This window comes from Rhinatrema bivittatum, chromosome 7 (genome assembly GCF_901001135.1).
Source record: "Rhinatrema bivittatum chromosome 7, aRhiBiv1.1, whole genome shotgun sequence".
NCBI lineage: Eukaryota > Metazoa > Chordata > Amphibia > Gymnophiona > Rhinatrematidae > Rhinatrema > Rhinatrema bivittatum.
Window position 1 is genome coordinate 237,000,537 of NC_042621.1, and position 27,024 is coordinate 237,027,560.

A 27,024-nucleotide genomic window follows, 5' to 3' on the forward strand; every position below is an offset into this window, starting at 1 on the left:
ATGATCAGTTATGCAGTTGTGTATAGTTACAATGATGTTATAGTTATGCTTGCTAATTGCCGTTTATTCAATGCTTATGGGCTGCGGCCAATTTTATCCAACCAATAAAATCTGCTTTTCGAATGAAGTCATTGCAATTGCGCCGTATGTTGGAAGTGGGAGGCGGGGGAGGGCCAACGCAGCCTTTACACTGCCCACATTGTATACAAGGACTTGTAAGACCAGAACTGTAAGTATATGCATACAGTCAGGTAAAACTAGGATTGGATCAACCTGTTCTTAAAAACTAGAATCAGCTGGCAACCATAGGGTATTGATGCTAAATGTAGCTAGGTGTCCCTCTTCCCTGGGATCTTTGCATGCTGCTTCCAGCCCAGGGAGTCCTTATTTGATCATGTCCAAGGAATGGAGACCTGTAGTGTATCCCAGGTCACCTGCATGGCAGTGCACAGCCCGGCCGCTGCGCCATGAAGCCAACCCCCTGGCTATATTTCTTTTTAAGTTATTTCTGTGTGTAGACCTACTAATATCCTGCACTGTAGATGTATTTGCTATAATAGTTTGAAATTAATCACAGCTAGCATAAATTTGATATATAAGATAACATTGTTAGATGGAAGTGAAAAATTGCTTTAAAAAATTGGCAAATTTAGGAGCATAGGCAGATTGTGGTCACTAGTTTAAAAAGACAGAAATACGTAAACTTTTAAATAATCATCAAGATATGAGGTCATAGGAAAATTAACTTTTCAAAAACGTAGCGGAGGGAGGGATTTCTTTTCCTTTATACTGTCACCCATAAAATCTGAGGCAACAAAAAAGACTGAGTTGACTCATTATTGCTGACTGGGTTAGTCTGGTTGTGCGCCTTTGCTATTAATTGACGGACAAGTGTCGCTTGCTCGCTTTGAGCTTAATGCAGTTCTACAACCAACCAGAGGGTGGCAGCAATAAGCCTTATCAGCCCGGGCTTGCCATTCCTCAGCAGCTAGAGCTGCCCGAGCAGGGCGTTCTGCTCACACACACACATACACAATAAAATAACCCTGGAACTGTGCTGCCTCTAGCCCTGTGCAGTTCAGGAACCGAGCGGGGTCTGCAGGAGGCAGGGAGCGCGCTGGTCCTCCGCCTGCCCCCGCCCGTTGCCTGGCCGGCAAGGCACGCCGTGCCGTGCTGTGCTGCTGAGCGAGAGGAGAGGACGGAGAGGTCCATCTTGAAGGGGCTCCGATCGCTGGCACCCAGCTTCCCTCAGGTTTCCGGGAGATAGGGAATGCTATCTCCATCTACGCCTAAATGTTTCACTGGAACAAGTGGCGAAAAAGGATGGGAGCGAACACTTCCTCCAAAAGACCTGTTTTCGATGAAAAGGAGGATGGTGAGTGTATATATATCTATTTATATATATCTCCCAGACAGCATAGAATCCACCTTCGTGGTCCTGTTTTTTTTTATTTTTTTTTTAAATGAGATTATTTCCTAGTTCTTTTTGAATGGTTTTGTTTCAGTAGCTCTTGGAGCAGTAAGGCAAGTGGGGGAAACCGGGGATCTCAACTTCCTTGTTCAAGTGACTTCAAATACGAGTGACTACTGGGAGCCAAATTATAAAATCTCCTCTAATTAGATTTGACAATAAATCAGCTTAAGTGATTAGCGCTCACGGAGATTCCTTATGTGTGGGTAGCATATGAATCTAACATTAATGGTATATGTTTGAAAAGTCCTTACTGTACAATGTATGTGAAGTACTTTATAAGGAGGTCTGATGAGATATTTATCATAGGATGCCAAGTTTTCATTGTACGGTATTTTGTCATTCCAAACACTATGAAAAAAAACAAACCCTGAATGTAAGATCTCTTTAACTTTTCGGGCTGTCCTCAACCAGCATTGTGCTGCTGGCTATTAAATAGCAAAATGCTTCTTTAAATGAAAGGAACCCCTATTTTATAGTCTTATCAAATTAGTATCTGTTCAGCTTGAGTGCTAATTGGATTTGTGGTATAATGGATTAGATCAGTGTTCTGAAAGAGTGGTGCTTGGACCCTAGGGGGCTCATTGCAGCTTAGGTAGTAGTCTGTAACTTCATTCCAGAAATCTATGCACATATAATACTTCTGGATTTCTAGATACTGGATACCCTCAATACTGCACTGCTAATGCCAGCCCCAAGCACCACTGCTGCCAGAATACCAAGCCACTGCAAAGTACCGCCACTGAGGCTATCACCCCCTTCCCTGAAACAGCACAGTCTATGCACCCATCCCTCTTTTGGTACACCATTGCAGCGGCTGGCTCCCTCCCCCCTACTCTGAAGCAGCCGCATGCTGTCCCACAACCATCTCCCTGAACAGTTGCATGGTTGTCTGTCCCCTCAACTCTTTATCTCACCAAAACCAACAGCTCCACTGTGTCTGCCCTATCCCCTCCCTGGAGCAACAGCACTACTATCACCGCCAAGCTAGCAGTAATGCTCCAAAATATTTTACTGATGTGTAAGTTTCTAAAGATGTTTTTTATCTGTACTTTAAATTTTTGTTTGTAGATTTTTTTTTAAAAATGTGTTTTTTTAATGAGGTATTGTATTTTTGACTTTAATTTTTTAATTTTTTTTTTTAATTTGTATGGGCAGTAATTCTCCAATTGCACTGCACCATGATCACCTTCTCATAACAGATGTAGTCAGTCCGTTTTGGGGTCCATAAATAGGAAAGTTGAATTCCAAGTGGAGTTTTGGCAGAAAAAGTTTGGGATCCAAGTGAATTACACAGAATTGTGGAATTATGTACATGGAACTGGATGTAGCATGTGATCTGTAATAATGTTTTATTTTTAAGATTCTGCTTTTGAATATATTCAACATCATAGCTATTATTGTCTCTGTTTTATTTGCAAGCATTGACTGTGTCTGTACACATTGTGGTATGCTTTTGGAAATCTGAGTGTTAGACCCTCCAATGCCAACAGAAATCTTTTAGGGAAAGTTGCAAAACTTTGTCAGTGACATTTCGATATCATATTGACTAAATTTACTGTTACCCCACCGTTCAGTAGGCATATTTTAGAAACTAAATTAATTTGGAGTTAAAGCTAGTGAATTTAATACAAGTTTTAAACTACACTAGATTTGCGAAGGTAATACGTTTCAGCATGAATCACTGTATTTTTCTTTTAGATGTAAATATTGCCAGTCCATACTACAGCTTTTGAAATGACTTGTATTTTCCAGGCTTATGATTGACATTTTCTGTTCCTTGGCCACACAGAAAAGCACATGTGGAACACCTGGCAGCACCATTTGTGCTCTTCAGGCAACTTTCTGTGTTTTCTTTAGTTGTTTTAAAGTCCGTACTGTAATAATTGCAGAGTGATACATTCCTAGGAGAAATTGACAATATAAATCCTTTTCAGGTTGGGGCATTTCGGCTAGGTGTAAAGATACCATTTGTTTTATATCTTTTTTTTTTTTTTTTTTTTTTCTCTTTTCATTCTGAGACTGGGCTGTAAAAGTGTTTATCTTCCGAAACCACTAAGATCTGTGTAGAAGAGACAGGCTTTATTTCTGGATCAATGAATTAACTGTTGTCTCTTTAACTAGGTAGGATCTGCACTCAGCTTACATATGCTACTGGAAAAGATAACTTGCCTAAGTTCTAAATAGTTTTCGGGAATAGTGAGAATAGTGTCATTTTTCATTTATTTGCAATCTGAAAATGGTATTAGGTGCTGGTCAAGAATGTATATACAATATTTGTTGACTTGTAACCAAATAGGTCCCTTTTTAAATCTTACCTCCAATGTTTCTAGTTTCAAGATTATATATTTGCAAGTTGGGTGCTTGATACTGTTATGACAGATTTGTTAGGACCTGGGGAACATTTTGGGGAAGGCGGAGCCAATTCTGATGCAATGGGCTTCACCTTAACCAGAGTGGAATCAGCCTGCCAGCACTAACAATTTAAAAAGGAGAGAGAACAGCTTTTAAACTACATTGCTGGGGAATGTTGATAGTCTTTTAGGAACATATCCTTTGGATCAAGGAATCTTCAAAGGATACTGTTAAAACAGAAAAAAATTGAATTTTCCGATAGAAATGAGGTTGTAAATACTGAAGGATTCCAAATTACCTGAACAAACTGATAATAAGCAGGTTGTGAATACAAATAAAATACATACAGTTGTGCTCATAAATGACATTTGTAAGATGTGTAGCATTTTCAGAAAACATGAGTGATCAGACAAAACGCATGTCTGTTATTTTTAATGTTTCAAGTTATTCTGTGATGCACAATATAGTTTAGCAGAATCATTAAACAAACCATAGCAATAAGGGAAATAATAAAATGGTCCTGTTCAAAAGTTTGCATACCCTTAGTTCTTAATATTGTGTATTGCCCCCTTTTGCATCAATGACCGCTTGCAGTCTTTTGTGATAGTTCTGAATGAGGCCCTTTATTTTCTCATGTGGTAAAGCTGCCCCCATTCCTCTTGGCAAAAAGCCTCCAGATCCTGTAAATTCTTTGGTTAATCAGCATGAACTGCATGTCCGAGTTCTCCCCAAAGTGGCTCAGTGATGTTGAGTCAGGAGACTGTGATAGCCACTCCAGATCCTTCTCTCTCTTCTGCTGCAGCCACTGAAGGGTCGACTTGGTCTTATGTTTTGGATCATTGTCATGCTGCAAAGTCCAAGACACCCCATGTGCAGCCTCCTGGTTGATGAATGCAAATTCTCCTCCAATATTTTCTAAGATGCGGTTTTCATCCTGCCATCAATTTTGACTAAATTCCCTGTGCACTGTAGCTCATACACCCGCAAAACAGAGATCCACTTCCATGCTTCATGGTGGGGAAGGTGTGCTTTTTTTCATGGGTCTTCATGACTCCTCTCTAAATATTGTTTATGGTTGTGACCATAAAGTTCAATTTTGATCTCATCACTCCAAATTATTTTGTTCCTTAAGTTTTGAGGCTTCTCTATGTGCTGTCTGGTGTATTATAAGCAGGCTGTTTTGTGGCATTGGTGCAGCAATGGCTTTTTTCTGGCAATTCTACCATGCTGCCCATTTTTGTTCATGTCCATTTTTGCACCGTGCTGCCGCGCGCATGTTATAAAATCCAGGGTCGGCGTGCGAAAGGGGGTGCACAATTGTGCAACTTGCATGCGCCAAGCCGCGCAGCCTTCCTCGGTTTCCTCCAAGGCCGCTCCGAAATTGGAGCGGCCTCGGACGGAACTTTCCTTCCGCCCACCCCTGCACCTTCCCCTCCCTTGCCCTATCTAAAACCCCCTCCTAACCTTTATTTTAGAAGTTACGCCTGCCTCTGGCACTGGCTCTCCAGCCCCCGGCACAGCCCGCTATGCCGGAGGACTCTGCACTGCCCCCCGGACCCGTCCCCTTCCTGCCCCTTTTTCGACACCTCGGGACATATGCGCGTTCCTGGGTTTGCGCGTGCCGCCGAGCCTATGCAAGATAGGCTCAGCGCGCGCAGGGGCAGCTTTTCGGGGGTTATGCGCGTATGTTACACACGTAACCCTTTGAAAATCTGCCCCTATATGAACATGACAGGGCACATAAAATTGGCAGAGGGATAGAATGGAATCAAATTGGATAAAAGACCTTAGGAAAAACCAAAAAGCACTGTGGAGTCTTTCTGGATAGAAATTTCCGTGAAGGATGGGGAAGAGTCTAGCAGTAGGTATATACTACCATCAACCTGACTAGGGTGAAGAATCAGACAGTGAAATGCTACTAGAAATTAGAAAGCCAAATAAAACCGGCAACAAAATAATGGGAAGTTTGAATTACCCCAATAAGATTTGGTCACGGTCTCATCAGTACATGCTAAGGAGATAAAGATGCCATAAATAACTGCTTTATGGAGCAGCTGGTCCTGGAACCAACAAGTGAGGAAGCTGTTAGAACATAAGAAGTTCTATGCTGGATCCAGGCATCAAGCCCAGCATCCTTTCTCCAGCAATGACCATTCAGGTCTCAAGCACCCGGCGGCAGGTCCCATAAAGTAGATCTGTTTCCTATTACGCCCTCCCAGGGATAGCAATAGTTTTCTTTAGGCTACCTGGCTAATAATGTGTTATGGACTTTTCCTTCAGGAACTTGTCCAAACCTCCTTTAAACGCCACTGTGATAGTCACCTTGACACATCCTTTGGCATCAGAATTCGGAGCTGGACTGCGCACTGAGTGAAAAATTTCTTTCTACAATTTTTAAAAATCTGCTAATTGTTCATTTTATGGATTGTCTGTCCTCTTATTTTAGTATTATTTGGAAGAGTAAATAACCAACCTTTATTTACCCATTCCACCCCACTCATGATTTTATAAACTTCTATCATGTCCACTCTCTGCTGTGTCTCTTCTGAGATGAAGGGCTCTAGCCTGCATAACCTTTCATCATGAGAGAGCCATTCTGTCCCATGTTTGTTGCCCTCCTCTGCACCCTTTCTAGTTCCATTATGTCTTTTTTGAGATATGGGGGGGGGACCAGAACTGCACACAATATTCAAGGTACAGTCGCAGCATTGGTAGTATATTATGTGTTTTATTTTCCATTTCTATCCAAATCATTCCTAACATTCTATTTGCTACTTTGACTGTGGCTGCACACTGAGCTGAGGATTTCATTGTCTATTCCACAAGGAATACAAGGTCCTTTTTTCTGGGTGGTGACTTCCAATGCAGAACCCAGCCTTGTGGTACCTATAGTTGGGATAATTGTTTTTCTGTGTGCACCACTTTGCACTTTTTTCTACATACTGTAACATTTCTTATGCCATTCAGTTGCTCAGCCTCCAAGTCTCACAAGGTCCTAGCTCACAATCTGTTGTTCTTTTAACAACTTTGAAAAATGTTGTCTCCTCTACAGATTTGATTACCTCACTTGTTTTCTTTTCCAGATCATGTATGAGTATGTTAAATATGTTATTTCACAAAGACCCTCAGGAAACTGAGTCATGGAATAAGGAAGTGTTGTCCTTTTGTGGATTGGTGACTGGTTAAAAGACAGGAAACAGAGAACAGGGCTAAATGATTACTTTTCCCAATGGAGAAAGGTAAATAGTGGAGTGTCCCGGGGATCTGTGCTGCATAACATATTCATAAATGATGCAGTTTAGCATAAAATGATCTGGAAAAGGGCCAATAAGTGAGGTGATAAAATGGGCAGATGGTACAAAATTATTCAAAGTTAAAACATAAGCAGATTATAAGGGGCTGTAGAAAGACCTTGTGAAACTAAGGGGCTGATATGCCAAAAAAAAAAAGCTGAGTTCCTAAATTTAGGCCTCTAAATTAGGTCCCTAAGGCCTGGATTCACTAACACCGCCGGGCTCTCTGAATCCCGCGGTAACGGGGGGGCAGGGGCGATCGCTGCTGGCGCGAAAATGACAGCGAAAAGGATGCGTACCTTTCACTGTCTGAGAAGTCTTTGCAGAGTTGGCCCCGGTGCCGCCCCAACTCCTCCTCTTCCAGGGCCGACTCTGCCCCGAGCTAGCTATCGCACCTATTGTCAGCTGAAAATTCACATAAATTTATGTGCTTAAAAGTTAGGCTCCTAAATTTAGGCCTGCTATTTATTTGCCTAGATTTAGGACCCTAAATTAGGTTCCTAGTTCTGAAAATCAGTGCTAAGCTCCTAACTTTGTTTCCCCACCCTAACTCTACCCCATAACCACCCACTTTTTTAGGCTTCTATATTTAGGAGCCCAATGCAACTAAAAGCTTAAATGTATGCACTCAGTACTAGTACACTTTCAAAAGGGCTGATTTAGGAGCCAAACTCCGCGTGCATGTTATAAAATCAGGGGTCGGCATGCACAAGGGGGTGTGCAGTAGTGCAAATTGCGCATGTCGAGCTCTTGGGGAGCCCCACTGGCTTTTCACGTTCCCTCTCTTTCCCCCCCCCCCCCCCCCCCCCCCGTACCTTGGTTTTGGAAGTTACGCCTGCCAGCCAAGTGCCGGCGCGCGGTCCCCCGGCGCAGCGGCAAATGGCCGCTGTGCAGGAGTCCTCTGCCCCGGGATGTATGCGCGTCCCGGGGATATAGGCCCGGCGCGCGCAGGGCTTTTAAAATCTGCCCCAATATGTTGAAATCCTCAGATCAGTGTGCATTGGTGGTCAAAATAGCTAATAGAATTTAGGAATGATTTAGAAATGAATGGAAAATAAAACATATAATATTGAAATACCCCTGCATTGAGTCGTGGTGTGACTGCACCTAGAGTATTGTGTGCAGTTCTGGTCGCCCCCATCTGAAAAAAGTCACAGTGGAACTAGGAAAGGTGCAGAGGAGGGCGACAAACCCGAGAAAAGGGATGGAACGGCTCTCTCATGATGAGAGGCTATGCAAGCTAGGGCTCTTCAGCTTGGAAAAGACACCGCTGAGAGAGGATATGCTAGAAGTTTATAAAATCATGAACAGGCTGGAATAACTAGAGAAGGGCAGCAAAAACGATAAAGGGGATGGAACAGCTCTCTTATGAAAGGCTAAACAGGTTAAGTTTTTTCAGGCTGGAGAAGATATGTGGATATGGTAAGAGATTTATAAAATTTACGAGTGGGGGGTGGAATAGCCCATGTGCCATCAGACCTGCTGGATGCTGAGGTCTGGACTAGCAATTGGGCTCTGCATCTCGAAACGAAACAAAAGGAGACCCTAGTCCTGGCTCTTAAATGTGCAGGAGGTCCATTCTGAGCACGTGTAGTCGCGCATGCCTCGCCTTCCTAGCTACAGTTAATGGGCGGCATGCAGCGGGCAGATCACCACGCAGCACTTTGTCCAGTGAACACACTGTATGCACCCCCTCCCACCTCGTTTCCCCTCCTGAGCCTCTTCCTTTCAATGGTTACAGCCTCCATTATATCCCCAGGCTGTGTAAAACAGGGAGGGATTGCACTGAGCGTCTCATTTGCCTCACACCCCTGAGTGCAGGGAACAGCATCAGTGAGGGACTCCAGAAACCAAATGTGGCAGCCAAGGTAACTAATCGAGCGGCTTCCTTGTACCACATGGATTTGTTTTTTCTCCCACGGTGTTTTTATTGTGGGTCTCTTTGAGCCATGGGTTATGAGCAGGTTACAGTATTTTTAAATAAATAAATAGATGGGTCTGGAATCTGGGTGTATGGAGGTCGGTTCATGGTGAAGAACTGAAGGGGCAAGATAGAGAGGAATAGTTCAGCCTTCGTGAGGAGCTGATGGTAGAGAAGGACCAGGAGTCTTCAGGCAGGGAGGGAGCAGAAGCATCTGCAAAGCGAGGAGCTGAGGCAGGTGGGCGATTTGCCCATGGTAAAAGTTGAATGAGATTGGAGTAGAGCAGAGAGGGTATGAAGGCAAGATTTTCCTATATACAACGGGGTCAATTTATGGCTGAAGCCCAAGGAATTATCATTGAAAAGCATGTTACATCTGTGGATGACCTACAACCGCAACTTGTCCGTCATCCTTCGATATCAGAGAAGCCATGGAGATGGCAGGGAAAATGCATGTGTAATGAATGAGGGACTAAAAACAGCAGCAGTTATCTGCGTGCTGTGTGTGCATATGCATCTGTCTGTCTGTATGTATGTGCATATATACAGTGCCTTGAAAAAATCTTCATACTGTCGCACATTTTTCACATTCTGATATTTAAAAATAATGTAGTTTTTCACTGATCTACACAACATACTCTGCACATTCATTGTGAAATAGCAATTATGGACATATTCCAAAGTAAGAATAAAAAACCAAAGTCTTGAATGCATAAGTCTTCACACCCCTTGACTCAATATTTGGTGGAAGCCCCTTCTGCAGTAATAACAGCCATGAGTCTACCAATTTTGCATAGTGGGATGGTGCAGCTTTTGCCCATTCTTCTTAGTAGCTCAGGCTCTTTCAAGTTGTTTGAGATCTTCTCTGGACTGCAGTCTTAAATCCAATAGAAAGTCTGTGGCAACACTTGAAGTCTGGGCTTTGACTGGGCCATTTAAAAACATTCATGTTCTTCTTGATGAGCCATTCCATTGTTGCTTTTCCTTTGTGCTTACGTTTATTATCCTTCTGAAAGGTGAATCTTATTCTGCTTCCCAGGATTATGGAAGACTGGAACAGGTTTTTCTTCAGGATCTGCCTATGCTTTGCATCATCCATTTTTGCCTTTATCTTCATAAACGTCCCTGCAAAGCATCCCCACAACATAGTGCCGCCACCATCATGCTTTACTGTAAGGATCATGTTAATAGGATGACCTGCTGTGTTTGTTTTACTCCACACATGTAACTTAGTATTGGGATTAAAATGTTTCACGTTAGTCTCATCAGACCAGAGCCATAGCGTACCTATGGCCAATACGGCCATAGGCCCACTACCAAAAGATGTCTCTGCTGCTGCTATGTGCCGTGGAGAGCAGTGTGGCCGGCAGGTACACAGCAAAAGAAAAAGTAGCTTGGCCCCTTCAAAATCAATGGCATGGTCGGCGTGGCCTTAGTAAGTGGAGAAGCAGTGCGGCCCCGCTGGTAATGCTGCTGATTTTGGCAGGATCACGCTGCTTTTCCTCTTACTAAGGCCATGCTTACCATGCCGTTGATTTTGGTGAGGCTGTGCTGCTGAGGAGGAGGAGCGCCCTGCTAGAAGTAGCCCAATGCCCTGTGGCCAGAAGTCATTCCCTTGGCCATGGGGGCTGAAGAAGGAGACTGCTGCTGCGTGCTAGCTCAAGGAAGGAGTGAATGAGAGAGAGAGCGTGTGTGGGAAAGTGACAGTGAGAGAGAGCATGTGTGTGTGGGAGAGTGAGAGGGAGCATGTGTGTGCACAACTACCCCAGTTACACTCTGCCTGCTAATTCATGACAATTTCAGGGCATCTGGAAATCAAAAGTTCCAAGGTATGGATAATGAAGAATTTTTTTAAATCCTTATTTTAATTTTTGGGTGTTATTTGATATGTTTGTCTTAAACTTTGCGTGTAAATATGATATACTTATTGTAAGTGATATTTTTACCTCAGAAGTCTGTGCCCTGAATGTTCTTTTTCATGTAAAATCTGTACAAATACATGCATAATTTGTAATTGTGTGTGAGGAGGGTGTGATCGGGTGGGGGTGCAAAGCTGTAAAGTTTTCCTAGGGCACCTAATACCCTTGCACTGCCCATGGGCATTGCTGTACAGACATTAAACAGAGTCTCCCAACTCGTGGCGCATTGTATTGTGTAATGGGTGAGGGCGCAGTTTTTCACTTGGCCATAGGCGCCAAATTGCCTGGCTACAGCTCTGAATCTGACCACAAAATCGTCTCTCACTTGCATGTAATGTCCCCTCAGTTTCTTTGCAAATGCTATGTGGTGGCATTTCATATGGCTTTTCTTTAGCAGCAGCTTCCTTCTTGCCACCCTCCCATATTGGCCATATTTGTGGAGTAATTAAATTGTTGAATAGTCAATGTTCCCCAATCTCTGCCAGAAACTTTTATAGTTCTTTTAAAGTCATTTTAGGACTCACAATGACCTTACGCAGCAGCTTCCTTAACCCATGGAGAGATGTCCTGATCGCAACAATGTCTTGGTGATACCAGTTTCCATTTTATGATGGACCTGACAGTGCCCTAAGGGATGTTCAAATGCATTGAAATTTTCTTATAGACTCCCCCCCCCCCCCCCCCCAACACTATCTTTGAATAATATTATCCTGCAAGTTCTTTTAGCACTCCTTGTTTGGCATGTTTTGATCTTCACTTCAAATTCACTTCACACAACAGAAACAGCTTGATTCTTCATCCAGGAGTATTCAAATCCTTTCAACCATTTGTTAAAACAATTTTTTGAACCAGAGCTAAATTGAGTTTGTATATGTCTTCACACCCATTGTCATAGCAATTAAGACCTTTTTTTTTTTTTTACAGTATTAACTACTTTTGGAATGTTTCTATAATTGTTCTTTCATGATGAAAATGTAGAGCTATGGTTCTCTGACAAGCAGGCATGGATTAGCCTTTACTTGTGGGTGATAATCATCTGACACAGAACCAACTCTCAGAGCTCAATAAGACTTTACTGAGCATGTGCATGAGTTCCTGTGCATTCCACTTCATGAGCCCCTTGGTCTTTCTTTATCTGAGGTACTGCACAAACATGTCCCAGTTTCTTCCTTTAATTTTTTCTAACTTTTTGGGAGCTAATGCCTCTATCTGCCTCATTGCTTCAAATTTTTCTGCTGCTGAGATTAAATGGTCAACTTTCTCAGTGGAAAATGGTAAACAGTGGAGTGCCTCAGGGATCTGTACTTGGACCGGTGCTTTTCAATATATATATAAATGATTTGGAAAGGAATACGACGAGTGAGGTTATCAAAATTGCGGACGATACAAAATTATTCAGAGTAGTTAAATCACAAGCGGATTGTGATACATTACAGGAGAACCTTGCAAGACTGGAAGATTGGGCATCCAAGTGGCAGATGAAATTTAATGTGGACAAGTGCAAGGTGTTGTACATGGGGAAAAATAACCCTTGCTGTAGTTATACGATGTTAGGTTCCATATTAGGAACTACCACCCAGGAAAAAGATCTAGGCATCATAGTGGATAATACTTTAAAATCATCGGCTCAGTGTGCTGTAGCAGTCAAAAAAGCAAACAATGCTAGGAATTATTAGGAAGGGAATGGTTATTAAAACAGTCATAATGCCTCTATCGCTCCATGTTGAGACCGCACCTTGAATACTGTGTACAATTCTGGTCGCCACATCTCAAAAAAGATATAGTTGCGATGGAGAAGGTACAGAGAAGGGCAACCAAAATGATAAAGGGGATGGAACAGCTCCCCTATGAGGAAAGGCTGAAGAGGTTAGTGCTGTTCAGTTTGGAGAAGAGATGGCTGAGGGGGGATATGATAGAGGTCTTTAAGAGCATGAGAGGTCTTGAATGAGTAGATGTGAATCGGTTATTTACACTTTCGGGTAATAGAAGGACTAGGGGGCATTCCATGAAGTTAGCAAGTAGCACATTTAAGACTAATCGGAGAAAATTCTTTTTCACTCAATGCACTATTAAGCTCTGGAATTTGTTGCCAGAGGATGTGGTTAGTGCAGTTAGTGTAGCTGTGTTTAAAAAAGGTTTGGCTAAGTTCTTGGAGGAGAAGTCCATTATTTCTTTCTTTCTTACTTTCTTTAAATTCTTTTCTATACGATGTTCATGGCACAAGTCATATCGCATCTGTTTACATCAAACTAAGGTTTACATGTAACGAGGTAGTTTATATCAAACAGAGATGGATTAACCAAAAACTAATCAGTTAAAGATGAAGAACGTAGAATGTGGAGGTTATAACTAGGTTAGAAATACAAAAAATTGAAAAAATTCAACACGATACATTAGCATTTGCTATATTGCCTGCTACATAACATAACATAGTAGGGTTTCCATTGACATTTGCGGGGTATCAATTAGCTATAAATAAGGTTGGGAATCTAATGACCAGTGTGATGTTGAGGAAAGGCTTGTGTGAACAGCCAGATGTTAAGTTTTTCTTGAAGGTCAGTGGGCAGCTTTCCTGGCGGAGGTCAGGGGGCATGTCGTTCCACTGAGATGGTCCAGCTATGGAGAAGGCCCGTGTGTTAGTGTGGGAGTGCATGGCAGATGGGGTGGGGGGTGTGGAGGGTTTGTTTATAGGCCTCTCTAACCGGTCTATTTGAGGTGTGGAATCGGAGTGGAAATTTTAGCATGAGTGAGTGCTGATTGTGGATGGTTTTGTGTTTGATCGTAAGGGACTTATAAATGATTCTGAAGCTTATGGGGAGCCAATGTAAATTCTTACGTATGGGTGTAATGTGGTCACCTCTTTTGGAGTTTGTTAGGATTCTAGCAGTGGCATTTGGAGCATCTGTAGGGGTTTTGTGGTGCTTGCAGGGAGGCCCTGGAGGAGGGAGTTGCAATAGTCAATTTTTGAGAACACAGTAGCTTGGAGGACCATCTGGAAGTCAAGTTTTCTTAGAGAATAGCCACTGCTGTTAATTGTATCAGTAGCATGGGATCTTCTTGGTGTTTGGGTAATTGCCAGGTTCTTGTGGCCTGGTTTAGCCTCTGTTGGAAACAGGATGCTGGGCTTGATGGACCCTTGGTCTGACCCAGCATGGTATGTTCTTATGTAATTCCTCCTGGATGCTTCTAGGAAAAACTGAGAGTGGACAGTGGAGGCCTTCAGCTTGGTCGCCACCTTCATCATTGGGGTTTGGTGTAAATGTCCCCCATGGTCAGGAGAAGAGGAGGACACCATGGGAATTCCATGTGATTCCCTTCCATACCTGCTGCAGCATATCTTCCCTTTCAAGGATCTCTGCTACACTATCAGTGTTGGGAAAGAAAAAGACCAGAGAACAAGCATCTTCAGGTTTTTTTCAAACGTCAGCAGATTCTGCAGCTATCCCAGTTCAAAAATTTCTATAGCGCCTTCAGATAAGGCGAGATAGATACCTACATCGTTCTTTTGGTGGCCCAGAAGCTGGTCTTGAAATAATAGATTGCAGGTTGCCGCAGGATTTGAAGTGGTCCAATTGTTATACCATTCCATGGTGGTAGAAGCTATACTGAAGTGTGTGAAGCACACTGGTGGTCACTTTAACATGCCCTGGGGAAGGACCCAAAGGCATTGGATGTGTTTGGGAAGAGGGTCCCCCAGAGTTCCATGCTGAGGGCCTGGCGTGCTGCTTACCAGCTGTACATGAGCATTGTTTGCACAAATGTGTCTTGAAGCTAAAATATTTGCCAGAGTTGTCAGACCCAGAACAGGAGGACTTCTATTGAGCAATGGAAGACATGGAGAAATGAGAGAAGCACCTTTTCCGTTCCATATACAAAGCTTTTGAGACTGCAGCTTTAGGGGAGCACATAGCCAGGATTCAGTGGTTTCCATAGGGGCCTGAAGTCTTATGTGGGTGTGCAGTCTTCGAGAGGATGTGAATGATCATCTGGCAGATGTGCTCTGTACAGAGGACAGCCTATTCTGTGACAAAGTTCAAGAGACAATGTCTGATTTAAGGAGCATCAATCAACCTTACAGTCCTTATCAGCTGCAACTGGTCCCTACACGACACCATTATTCCTCTTACAAGCACCCATTGTTCAAGAGATGCCCCTTCTGTCCTTTTCAGCCTCATCAAGCTTCTCCCACTGTTCAGGAGCTGCCTGCTCAAGAGCAGCAGACGCAGCTTAAGCCAAGCACCAGTTTTAGACAACTCTGTGGCTCAGCTCCCCGCCTCCTCTAGTGGGAAGGAAGGATTTGTTCTTGTTACTCACTCGCCTCCCTGGAGAATAGACTACCAAGCTAAAGCTTAAGCTCTGGAAAAGAATGAAGAGCTCAAAAGAGACTGAGGGACTCACAAAGCAGCGTGTGTGAGAGGGAATTCCTGCGTATGCTTGATAAACTCTTATTGAGCTCTGAGAACGGTTTGCATTGGCACCGTTGGATGATATCATGGCTAATTCATCTTGCTGTCTATGGAGAACTCTACACGTAAACAAACATGCTTTCCCAAATCTGTCTTGGGGGGACCCCCAGTCAGTTGGGTTTTCAGAATATCTGCAGTGAATAAACATTGATACATTTGCGTGCACTGCCTCCACCGCATGCACATTTTGTATGCATCTTCATTGCAGATAACATGACAGCCTGGTGGTCCTCCAGACCAGGTTTGGGAACTACTGATGTAGAGCATGAAACTCCTACTTTAATGCATTTAGATCTCTATTTTTAAACAGCAGAATGTGAAAAATGTACAAGACTTTTCTTACAAGGTGCAGTGTGTGTGTGTGTGTGTGTGTGTATATATGTATATGTGTGTGTGTATATATACACACACACGCACTGAACCTTGTAAGAAAAAAAATATATATATATTACATCCGCTTAGAGCTGGTTGTGTGGGGAAGCTACCAGAGTTTCCTGCTGTAACACAGGCACATCAGTTAATTTCAAAAACCACTGGACTGCTGTGCCATTGTGATAGTTCCATGTTAGTCTTGGCCCCCTCTCTCCCGCTTTAAGTTAGAAGAGAGACTGATGGGAGTTTTCAGCACTGTCTTGGCTCTTTTGTGGCCATATGTTTTCTCTCCTTGTCCTTGCTGCCTGCTCCGCGGAGGCTGGTGTGCCACACATTTTTAGTAATACAGGTGCGCCTTATGCTCCAAAAGGTCAAGGAACATTGAACTACTAGAGAACACTCCATGAAACTAGCAGGTAGCAGATTTAAAAAAAAAAAAAGTGCAGAAAATTCCAAGCTGTTGAATGTGTTGCTGGAGGCTGTGGTTAAGACTCCTAAGCACAGCTGGGTTTAAAAGTGGTTTGGACAAGTTCTTAGAGGAAAAGTCCCTAAACCATTATAGGGTCTGATAGATTTGGGGAAGCCGTGCTTATCTCTGGGAGTGAGCAACAAGAAACGGATCTACTATTTTATTATCAACGCTGAACAAACTTCGTTAATTGCGGAATATAAAGGTTTTAAATAAAATAAAAATAAATACTCTTTTGAAACGTGCGTGATACTTGTGACGCAATCAGCCAGTGTCAGAGACATGATGCTGGGCTTGATGGACCTTTAGTGTGACTCAACATGGCCCATTTTATGTGCCTGTAGTAAAGAGAGTGCCCAGCATTTAGTGATAGAGCTATTCTGTAGATTACAAGGGAAATACGTTAATTAATACCTATGCCATACTATTCATGTTTAAGAGTAGTAACTTCTTTAGTTGCTGAGCTTCACTTCACATTCTGTGTTTTATTTTGTATTGTGAAGGGAATATAATGAAATCTCCTTTTTGCTGGGGGCAGGGGTGGGGGGTGGTTCTTCCATTCTGTGGGTCATTATCTAACAGCTCTGTATGTGTGCTTCTAAGACTGTAATGTATGTGTACTAGCAAGGTTAGATTCTGTACATGATTCCTCCTGTTTTATTTCATGCAACAGCAAATTCTCATGGACTGTGACCATAAGGTAAAGTAATGAACTGGAAAATTGTTATGATTGCTGCTATTCTAAATTATGGCAGCATCTAGATAAGGGAGCAAAAGGCAATACATTTTAATTAAATTATTATTTGTACTGTGATTAAGAGGACAAAATAGAAAAGCTGAATAGTGAAATCATCAAAATTAACTATAATATTATAGCTAAAGATACTACATTGTACCTAATTTCATCCTTCTTATCCAAGGCCGTTTTTGCCTCTAGTTAAACATGCAGTATCTCTTCCAGTGTCCCATAAGGGGAATGTGATGGTAAGGCTAGTCTCTCCTCTTATTAAAGATTCTATGGAGCTTGCTCAGGAATTTAAAAAGATGGCTATTAAGCAGAGCTTCTAAATCCTATTGTCCATTTAAATCAAGCAGATGATCCCTTCAGCCTTTGTTGAAGAGTCAACGGGATCCGAAGGTGCTTCATGCTCATTCTACAAGGGCAAAGTCTTCAGCATCTGCTCCGGAGGACATTTGTAAGGCAGCAAAGTGGTGTTTTCATTTTCTCATAGATTCTACAGATTAGATATGCAAGCCGAGGGAGAAACTATCTTGGGGCAGGCATTTTCGGAGCAACCCTGACTTCTTCCCACCCCTGTTGGAATGGGCTTGAGTATATCCCACTAATCTGGTGTAGCAGGATGGTAAGGAAGATGAAATGTAGTCTTACCTGTTAATTTCCTTTCTTTGAGTGCTGCTACTCCAGTCCAGGACCCTCCTGGGAAGTCCGGGCATGCACTTTTATCCTTGGCAGCGGATGGCAGAAAATTTCAATTTCACCTTTGAGGTGAGCCCGAGGGTGTTGCTGCTTCTGTGCTATTTATTTCTCCTGTTATATACTTGCCATTATATACAGGGATACATCCCTGCTGAGCAGAGTTTGCATTCTAAGCAGGAGAAAAAGACAGGAAAGTTTCCTCTGTCTTTCTTGTTTTATGAATTGTCTATTTATTAGAGATGTGAATTGTTTTTTAGTTTCGTGTCGTGCTTTGTTTTTCGTCCGCCGTGGGAAATTTTGTTTTCCCGCGGTTCAGGCCATCGTTTTTCGGGTTAGTGCGCACTAACCCGAAAAATGATTTTTCCCAAAATTTCAGAGAAAACCGATCGTTTTTCGGGTCCTCCAAACCATGCAGAATTAGATAATTTCAACGAAATTATCTAATTCTGCAAAAACTAATGCACAGCTCTACTATTTATTATTCCTAAAGTTAATTGTATTTTAGGGGCAGTTGGTATTTTCCACTGCTTTGACATAAGAATACTGGCTATTGCTGGTGCAGTACCAGCCTGTATACCAAGTGATGATGTCACTGAAAAAAGATGTCCTTTCTCCATCTCCTAGTAGATGGAGTTATCCCATTAATCTGGACTGGTGTAGCAGGACTCAAGGAAAGGAAATTAACAGGTAAGACTAAGTTTCACCATTTTTAACTAGGTTTACTGTATGTATAAAATATTGATAAAGAGGCTTGTGAGAGTACAAAGTCTTGTCAACGTAATGATAGGCCCTGGACATGTGTGGAGCTTATGCTTACTGAACCTAATCTAGCAAGCATTGCTTCTTTGCTTTTCTTTGGGCTTCATTGCTCTCAGTTCAGCTTCTGAAAACACTTCAACACTGAATCCCTACTGCTCACCCTAGCAGACCACCTTCTCTTAGGAATGGACCAGGGGCACAGCTACCTCCTTGCGCTCCTAGACATATCTGCTGCTTTCGATACCATATGCCACAATCACCTTCTTACCTGTCTTGAAGCCATTGGTATCACCGGCCTAGCGCTTGCATGGTTTAAGTTCTATTTATTCAATAGAAAATTTTCAGTCAAAGTTGGTAACGCCATTTCCACCCCCCTCTCCCTGCAACAGGGAGTCCCTCAAGGTTCTTCTCTCTCCTCTACTCTGTTCAACATTTACCTGATGCCCCTATGCCACCTACTCTCTGACCTTAACCTCAAATTTTATCTCTTATGCAGATGATGTCCAAATCATCATCCCCATCCACAATTCCATCACCAATGCATTAAAACACTGGGAAGCCTGCCTCACCTCCATAAACTCCCTCCTCACCAATCTTAACCTGGCCCTCAACACAAATAAAACTGAGCTCCTCCTCATCTCTCCCCACATACCCCTTGAATCTCTGCCATCCCTCGACCCTGCCTGCAAGTCTATCACTGAGCAACCTTTTGTAAGAGATCTTGGAGTTGTTATCGACCAACAGCTAAACATGAAAAAATGTGAGCTCTATACTTAAAAATGGCTTTTTCAAACTTAATAGCCTGAAAAAACTCAAGCCACTACTACACTCCCAAGATTTCCGTACTGTGATCCAGGCGTCCCTGCTTTCAAAGCTTGACTACTGTAACTCTCTCCTTCTAGGACTCCCGTACGCCACAATCAAACCTTTGCAAATTTTGCAAAATGCTTCTGCCAGAATAATCTGTAATGCCCGGAAATCAGATCATATCACCCCTATCCTTAAGGACCTTCATTGGCTCCCCATACCCTATAGAATAACTTACAAAACTCTTACGACTATTCACAAATGTATTCACTCTCATAATTCCCTTTGGCTCGACATACCCTTTAGTGCTGTTCATCATAACCTGTTCATCATAAACTGTTTTCAAGAAATTAATGACCTTCTATCCAGCTTAAACCTAATTCTTAACCAATCAAAAAGTGAATTCCTGCTAATCTCTCCAGATAACTGCAAATTCACCACGAACCCGCCAGCCAACTTACAAATCTCAAAAGTAAGAGATCTAGGAGTTTCGATAGACAACCGGCTAAACCTAAAATCATTTATTAATCAAACAACTAAAGACTGCTTCCACAAACTTCACACATTAAAAAGAATAAAACCCCTATTTCATTTCCATGATTACAGAACAGTGCTCCAAGCAATAATCTTTGCGAAAATAGATTACTGCAACGCTATTCTACTAGGCCTCCCATCATCCCATACTAAACCTCTCCAAATGATTCAGAACACGGCAGCAAGAATCCTTACAAACAAGAGGAGAAGAGATCACATTACGCCAGTACTCAAAGACCTTCACTGGCTGCCAATCCACTACAGAATAATCCATAAATCCCTCACCACAATCTTCAAAAATATTCATGAACTAGCTCTTCTCAATCTACAAATAGCTCTCAAAAAACACTCCTCCAACAGACCCATAAGAGAAGCTTACAGAGAATATCTACAGGTACCACACGCCAATACCACCCAACATATAACACTGAGAGACAGGGCCTTCTCTACAGCAGGTCCCCCACTATGGAACTCAATACCCTTAGAATTACGACAGGAACCATGTCTTCCAACCTTCAGAAAGAGACTTAAGACATGGCTGTTCAAGAAAGCCTTTCCGGACCCTGACTGATGCTCGACCGCCAAATACAGCAAGACTGATTATCACCCAATAAACTGATACAGACTTACCAACCACTGCACGTTCTACTTCTTGTTATACTTCTTGTTAAACTTCTATCATCCTCTTCTTCTCCCAGTTAGAACCATCCTTGTTTTATTGTAACTGCTTTTTCTGCGCACTTGTTATAATTTGTTATATTTTGTAAATGTATACTCATGTTATAGTTATGTACGTTTATAATTTATTGATCACCCCTTGTTTTATGTAAACCGACATGATACGAACTCCGTGAATGCCGGTATAGAAAAAACTCAAATAAATAAATAACCGACCCACAAGAACTGTCCATAAAGGCACATTGCAAGTGCCTTCTCTAAAAATGGCACACCTCTCCTCTACCAGAAACCGCGCCTTATCTATTGCTGGCCCAATACAATGGAACACTCTGCCTACGACTCTCCGTTTGGAATCCTGCTCAATTAAATTTAAAAAAAAACTTAAGACATGGCTCTTTCGGCCAGCCTTTCCTGACTAGTCTCTCTTTCCACTCTCTTATGCCTCTAAGATGCCCACTTCTCCACCCTCAAGAACCCCATCCCTGCCTTTCCCACTTCTCCACCCTCAGGAACTCCTGCCCTACCAATCCCATTTCCCTGCTCAGTCCCTGGTACTCTTTGCTGCTCTCTACAGCCCTAATTTTTGAAATGTTCAAACCAGCCCCTCTGCCTGGAATACCCTTTTCCTCATTACAGAGATATTCTCTTGAAATGTCATTTAGTCTGTACAGCATCTTGCACCTTAGTCATTACTTTCAATTTGTGCTCCTTCAGTCGTTTTGCTGAAGTTGTGTTACTTACACCTTGTTTTATTCTTGATACGTTTTGTTGTTGCTTTTGAACTGTAATTCTGTGCTTCACTATGTTGCCCCTTCCCTTTTCCCTGTTATTATGTAATTTCACTACTTTTGTTTATAATGTGAACCGGCGTGATGTACCTTTACAAACACCAGTATAAAAAAGCTAATAAGAATGAATCCACAAAAGTATTAACCAGAGTCTTATGATGGTCAGTGTTATCACATTCTTGTAATTGCTTATCAGTAATATGAATTTGGAATTTTTGTTAGTAATGGTACATTTTGTACTGTTGGCATGATTTAATTGCCTCTGAAAAAATGTTTTGCAGTGTATATAAAGACTATTGCAACAAGTAGCTGAGAGAATCTTTTAGGAAGCCTAGAGGCGTCTATTGCAGTATGAAGGAGTGGCCCTGCTTTCCCTCCTTAACCTGTGTAGGACCAGGCATCTAGCCTGGTCCATCTTAAATCCTACAGGAAGAGAGAACCATGTGGGTGGGAACCTGCTGGGAGGGGGATAAGACTGTGAGCCCATTTGGGATCAGGAGCCCTGTGACTCCAGGAGCAAGAGCTCCTGACCTTCTTTGGGAAGTTTGTGTTCTGAGCACACTGCAAAGGTAGGCAATCTACTGTTATGTTATATGCTGATTACATCAATAAATGTTGAGTTGCATGAATTGCTGGACTCAGCATGGTTCCTGCTCCAGCCTATAAAGATTTCCCTCGGCTATCCTACATGCAGGTTGAGGTAGTTCAGAGCAAACATGTTGAAAACAGTTATACTGGGTTATTATGATATGTATATGCCTGTTTATGCAGTGACATTTTGGGTAACTTATGGCTTCCAGTTATTAACTTTTGTAATAACACATGCTGATGATGGCATTACAGTTGTCTTGCAGCAGTCCCTTCTCATGATTCTTCCAGCAAACCAATAAATCTTGGTTTGGGTGAGAGTGGATGTGAAAGAAGTCCCTGTACGGAAGCCTCAAGAGGATATGTGGTCTCCACAAAGGTGCTTTTTTTTTTTTATGCAAATGTTTTTTTAGCCTGGCTCAACAACCTCTGCACATGAACATGGCTAAGTGCCTGAATCCTGCTCACTGCCATTTCTGATGAGAGGACAGAGGGTTCATAACTGAACTAACAAGGCATTCATTTGTAGCTGCCATTACATTTTTCCTGATTAATCCTCACCCACCTTCCTCTTTTTAAGCCAGCTAATAGAGAGAGAGAGAGAGAGTCCTCCTTAGACGCAGACCATGGCTGCCGTCAGAGCCTGGTGTGTATATACATCCTGAGTGCTACCTGTAGGTATCATTGTTATACGGTGGCCCTGATGCATTTTTCCTAGATGCTGTGAATACTCCCTCCATGGAATCTCCAGCCCCTGAATGTCCGGTGCACAGAAGCCAGAATTAAACTCAGTTCTTTTCCATTGAACCAATGCTTCCAAATAAGCATCTCAAAGAAACGTCAATCCAGATCATCCCCAATAAAAAAAATTGTTATTTGTAGAAGCCAGGGTACCACTTTTTGTGCAGCTAGCCAAAATGTGCAAAATGAGAGGCTTTGTAATACTATATTTGGATTCCCCTTCTTATTTTAATCTGGCAATGAATAATTTTCTTTAGTAATGATGTTGGACCTGCTTTTTTTTTTTTTTTTTTTTTTTTTTTTTTTTTTAAAGGAAAGTACCAGGTCTGAAACAATTCAGCTAGCATTTCTTAGTGTGTTCAGAGGAAATACATGGTGTTCTGGTGTCCTCACATTTGCAGGCACAATATTGTTGCTATGGAGACCTCAAGACATTCTAGCAATCTGAAAAAACCCCAAAACAAATAAAAAATCAATTAATACTTTTAATTAGGCATGACAGATTATGTGTAAAAAAAATACTTCAAGGAAATGTGCAGGGTATATTAAATGTCCACGCAAAGCTCAATGGTCATCATTTATATTTACTTAATTCGGCAACCCCACAGTGTTTTCATAAACAATCTTGTATACAAGCGGGTCCCCCGACACGGACCTGTGTTTTGCTGCGTTGGGAGGGACGAAGGAAAACTTTATCAATTCTGTGATCAATTCTGTGATCAGAATTCTGATCACAGAATTGATAAAGTTTTCCTTCGTCCCTCCCGATGCAGCCTCGCGGCGAAACACGGGTCCGTGGCGGGAGACCCGCTTGTATACAAGATTGTTTATGAAAACACTGTGGGGTTGCCATATTAAGTAAATATAAATGATGACCATTGAGCTTTGCGTGGACATTTAATATACCCTGCACATTTCCTTGGATTATTTGTGTATTGTGTGCAGTTTTGCTCCCGTTGTGGTTTTTAAAAAAAAACAACTTGGCATTTAAAAACAAATGTACATATCACCTGAAATATTTTACCAACTATATAGATGTATGTTTGTAACCCCAGGCAGTTTTGAAAGGGTGGGCTAAATATGAGATAAATAAATACAAATTTTTCTTAAGTTTATCTTTGGGTTTCTTCCACCCTATTTTCAGATATATTCTTAATTTGTCAATCTTGAAAAATCCTTTCTTTGATTTCTCCTGCCTATCCACTTACTACCCAGTTTTCTTTATATTTACTGAATGCCTTTTACATCTTCACACTTGACTTTTTTCCCCCCTCTCGCTGTCCTTCAGCCTTTCCATCCAACTTACATACTGCAGAATTCCTTGACATGGTTTCCATTAAAATATCAACTATCAAAGTCGCTTCTCTATCCTCTTCTTTCTTGACCTTCCATCTGCTTTCAAAATTGACAAGCTTTACTCCTCCTTATTTGCCCTTTCTTGGTTCTCCTCTTGGCTGTCCAGTCACTCCTTTATGCCTCCCTCTCTTTGCCTCATGTTTACCTTAACCTACTTTATCTGCAGATATTACTTGGGCTTCATAATGGGCCTTCTCCTGCTTTCATCTTGCACTCTTTCTCTAGGTGACCTCATCCAGTCATTTGACTTCAAATATCATCCCTGCCAGTTACATCCCAAACTATTTCTCTACCCCCAGACCTCTCATAATCTGTCTTGTCTTGAGTTTCCGAGTCTCTTTCTGTTCTCTCTTCATGGATATGCCATTTCAAACTCCACATGTCAAAAATTGAACTCATCTTCCCTTTCTTTGCTCTTCCTCCTCCATTCATGATCACAGTACCAGGCAGTGCCATTCTCCCAGGCCTCCCACTTAGGAGTTGCATTTTAAGTTCTCTTTTATTTGCTCTCCCTATCTGCTCCTTTACCAAATATTATTGTGTCTTGGTTCACGGCAGCAGCAAATCTGTCCTTTATTGTTTCTTTGCATTGTCAAAACCTTAATCCATGCCCTGGTTATATCTTACAACCTCCTTCGTTTCTTTCTTTCAGAATGTTGCAACAAAATCCATTTTCTTCAATTGCAAATCTGTCTCCACCTCCTCCTCTTGAGTGTCTTCCCTGATTCCCCATCTGTTTTTCTGTTAAATTCAAACTACTTTCTCTTTTTCAAGGCACTGTGTTCATCTGTCCATTTCTAGCTAGATCTCAGTCTCATTTCTTATTCTATCCCTTCCCACAGCCTGTGCTCAACATAAGCCTCTCTCCTCTCCAGTCCCTTATTCCCTTCATCTGTCACTGTCCTGTCCTCTAAGCTTTTTACCTTTACTTCTCTAAAGGAATTCTTTGCACCTTGTAGTCTGACAGGCCTCCTTTCTCTCCACTTTTAAATCTTGTATGAAAGTGTACTTCAGAGAAGCATTTCCTATCTTTAAAATCCGCCATCCCCAGATGATCTACTACCATACAGTTAAAATAGCATCGTCCTCAAATTTCTTTCATGTATCACTTTCTTTAATCTTAGATTAAAAGCCCTTTGGAGTAGAAAATGCCATTACTATTCTTTTTGTAGGACTTGTTATAATGAACTGTACCATTTTACTGAGGTATCTATAGTTACTTTGTAAAGTACTGTTAGAAAAAAATGATACAGTGCATTGCAGCCTGAATGAAAAGTCTGAGACTCACTAATAATTTGATAAGTACGGCAGTATTCTCAGATACTGGTGGATGCTAAACATATTGTGAAAAATATTAGTGCAACAGCAGAAACATTTTTTTAAATCAAATTCAAAGACGTCTAATAAAATTATCAATGGAGCAATATTAAAAACACTCGATCATAATTTATCTGAACATCATAATACTATGTTTCATACACTTGAATTTGGCTTCTTGCCTGACAATGCACTTGAGGAGAGATTTAATGGCCAGGTACTGCACATTCTGCCCTGCCATACTATGCTAATGCCTACTTTTTGGAGAGCTAGCAGAGTAAACTCACAATCTGATTGCTGCTTTGATGTCACACTTGTGCACATAATCCAGCAGTATGAACATGGTTATGACTGGGGCCCCAAACAAGAAAAGCATTCAAGAAATCATGGGATAAGCATGGAGGTCATTGCATGTGAGGAAGAAGCCCAGGATCAGGTAGGCTCTGCTATACTGCATCAGGAAGAGAAAGACTAGATGGGCTTCACGCTACTTATCTGACATCACTTTTTATGTTTCTCTCTGCTGAGTAATCACCTGATTTGTACAACACCTATCAATATACACTGAACATTTTAACCATTTTCTTTCAGTGTCTCCTTATACAATTTGTAATAAAGCTAGTGGTTATAGGGTGTCTGTGGGTGGAAAGACAGGGCAGCGCAGAGCCATCATAAGACATTTGAATCACATAAGCTCGCTGTTGCTTCTAGCAGTGCTCCAAGTGGGGCCATCAAAACCTGATCTTTTTGAGATTAAAATGTGTAAGAGGTAAACATGAGACATAGCAATTCCTACACTTGCTGCACACTTGGTTGACTGTATTAGATGCTGGGAATAATAAATTAATTTAGAAGTTTGCCAGTAAGAAATTTTTCAGCTTCAAATTTCTCTCTGGCTTTTCCTTTACTGGCTCTCCATGTGCTTCCACAATGAATTCAAACAACTTCTGTCGTTCAGAGCTCAGCATGTCTCTTCTCTCACATACATCCAGGGCTGGATTCCCCACTAGGCAGAGTGGGCAGCTGCCTAGGGGAGCCATGCTAAAAGGGGCACTTTTTCTCTGAAAAGCACTATTCAGGCTGAATAGTGGCATCCTGTTGAAACACTTCCCTTAAAGGCGCATGGCAAGACTAGTGGAGTTAAAAAAATAAAATAAAATAAAAAAATCAGTCGTCCCACTCCTATGCTTTTTAAGGGCAATTTGTGATGGGATGCCATTACACAGTTGGAACATTGAGAGCCATCCAGATATAGAAGAAACCCCCTTTCATCATTGAGCATTTTCGGAAGGGGAATCCTCACTTCCCAAGCTCCTGTATCCCTGGAGAAGGATCCCTCTGTTCCTGTGGATACCCAAGAGGTAAATTCGGCCCTTGTTACATCCTTTCTCACAGTCTGTAGTCCACATGGACTTCTTTCAGCTCGGTTCTTATTATTTCCAGTTCATTTCTTCTTGCAAGGCTTTTTTTTCTTGCTGTCCCTTATTCCTGAAACTCTTTCCCCACATTGCAATATTCTGAGCTCCTTTTTTTCCACCTTAAGTCCCACCTGAAGATTCCCTACTTCAAAGAAGCAGGCTTGGATTTGTCAATAGGCACAGTAGGCCTGTGTCCAGGGTGGCAAAATCAGGGAGTAGCAGGCCGGCTGCAGATTTGATGCTTTCCAATTTTGCTGAATCTTATTCATTAGAGAACAATGTTCTGCTTTCTGTTCCAGCCCTCCGGTCCTAGGCAGCCTGCAGGGAACAGAAG

At 42.0% G+C, this 27,024-nt stretch overlaps 1 protein-coding gene across 1 annotated transcript in view; it reads left to right on the forward strand.

Moving 5' to 3' along the window:
- The first annotated feature begins 1,092 nt into the window (after nt 1–1,092).
- The window catches only part of STK32C (serine/threonine kinase 32C), a 695,653-nt gene continuing 669,721 nt past the window's right edge, over nt 1,093–27,024 (forward strand). The window contains exon 1 of the mRNA XM_029609989.1: nt 1,093–1,375. Coding sequence (XP_029465849.1) covers nt 1,294–1,375 — 82 coding nt within the window. The 5' untranslated portion in view covers nt 1,093–1,293. The remainder of the gene's footprint in view (nt 1,376–27,024) is intronic.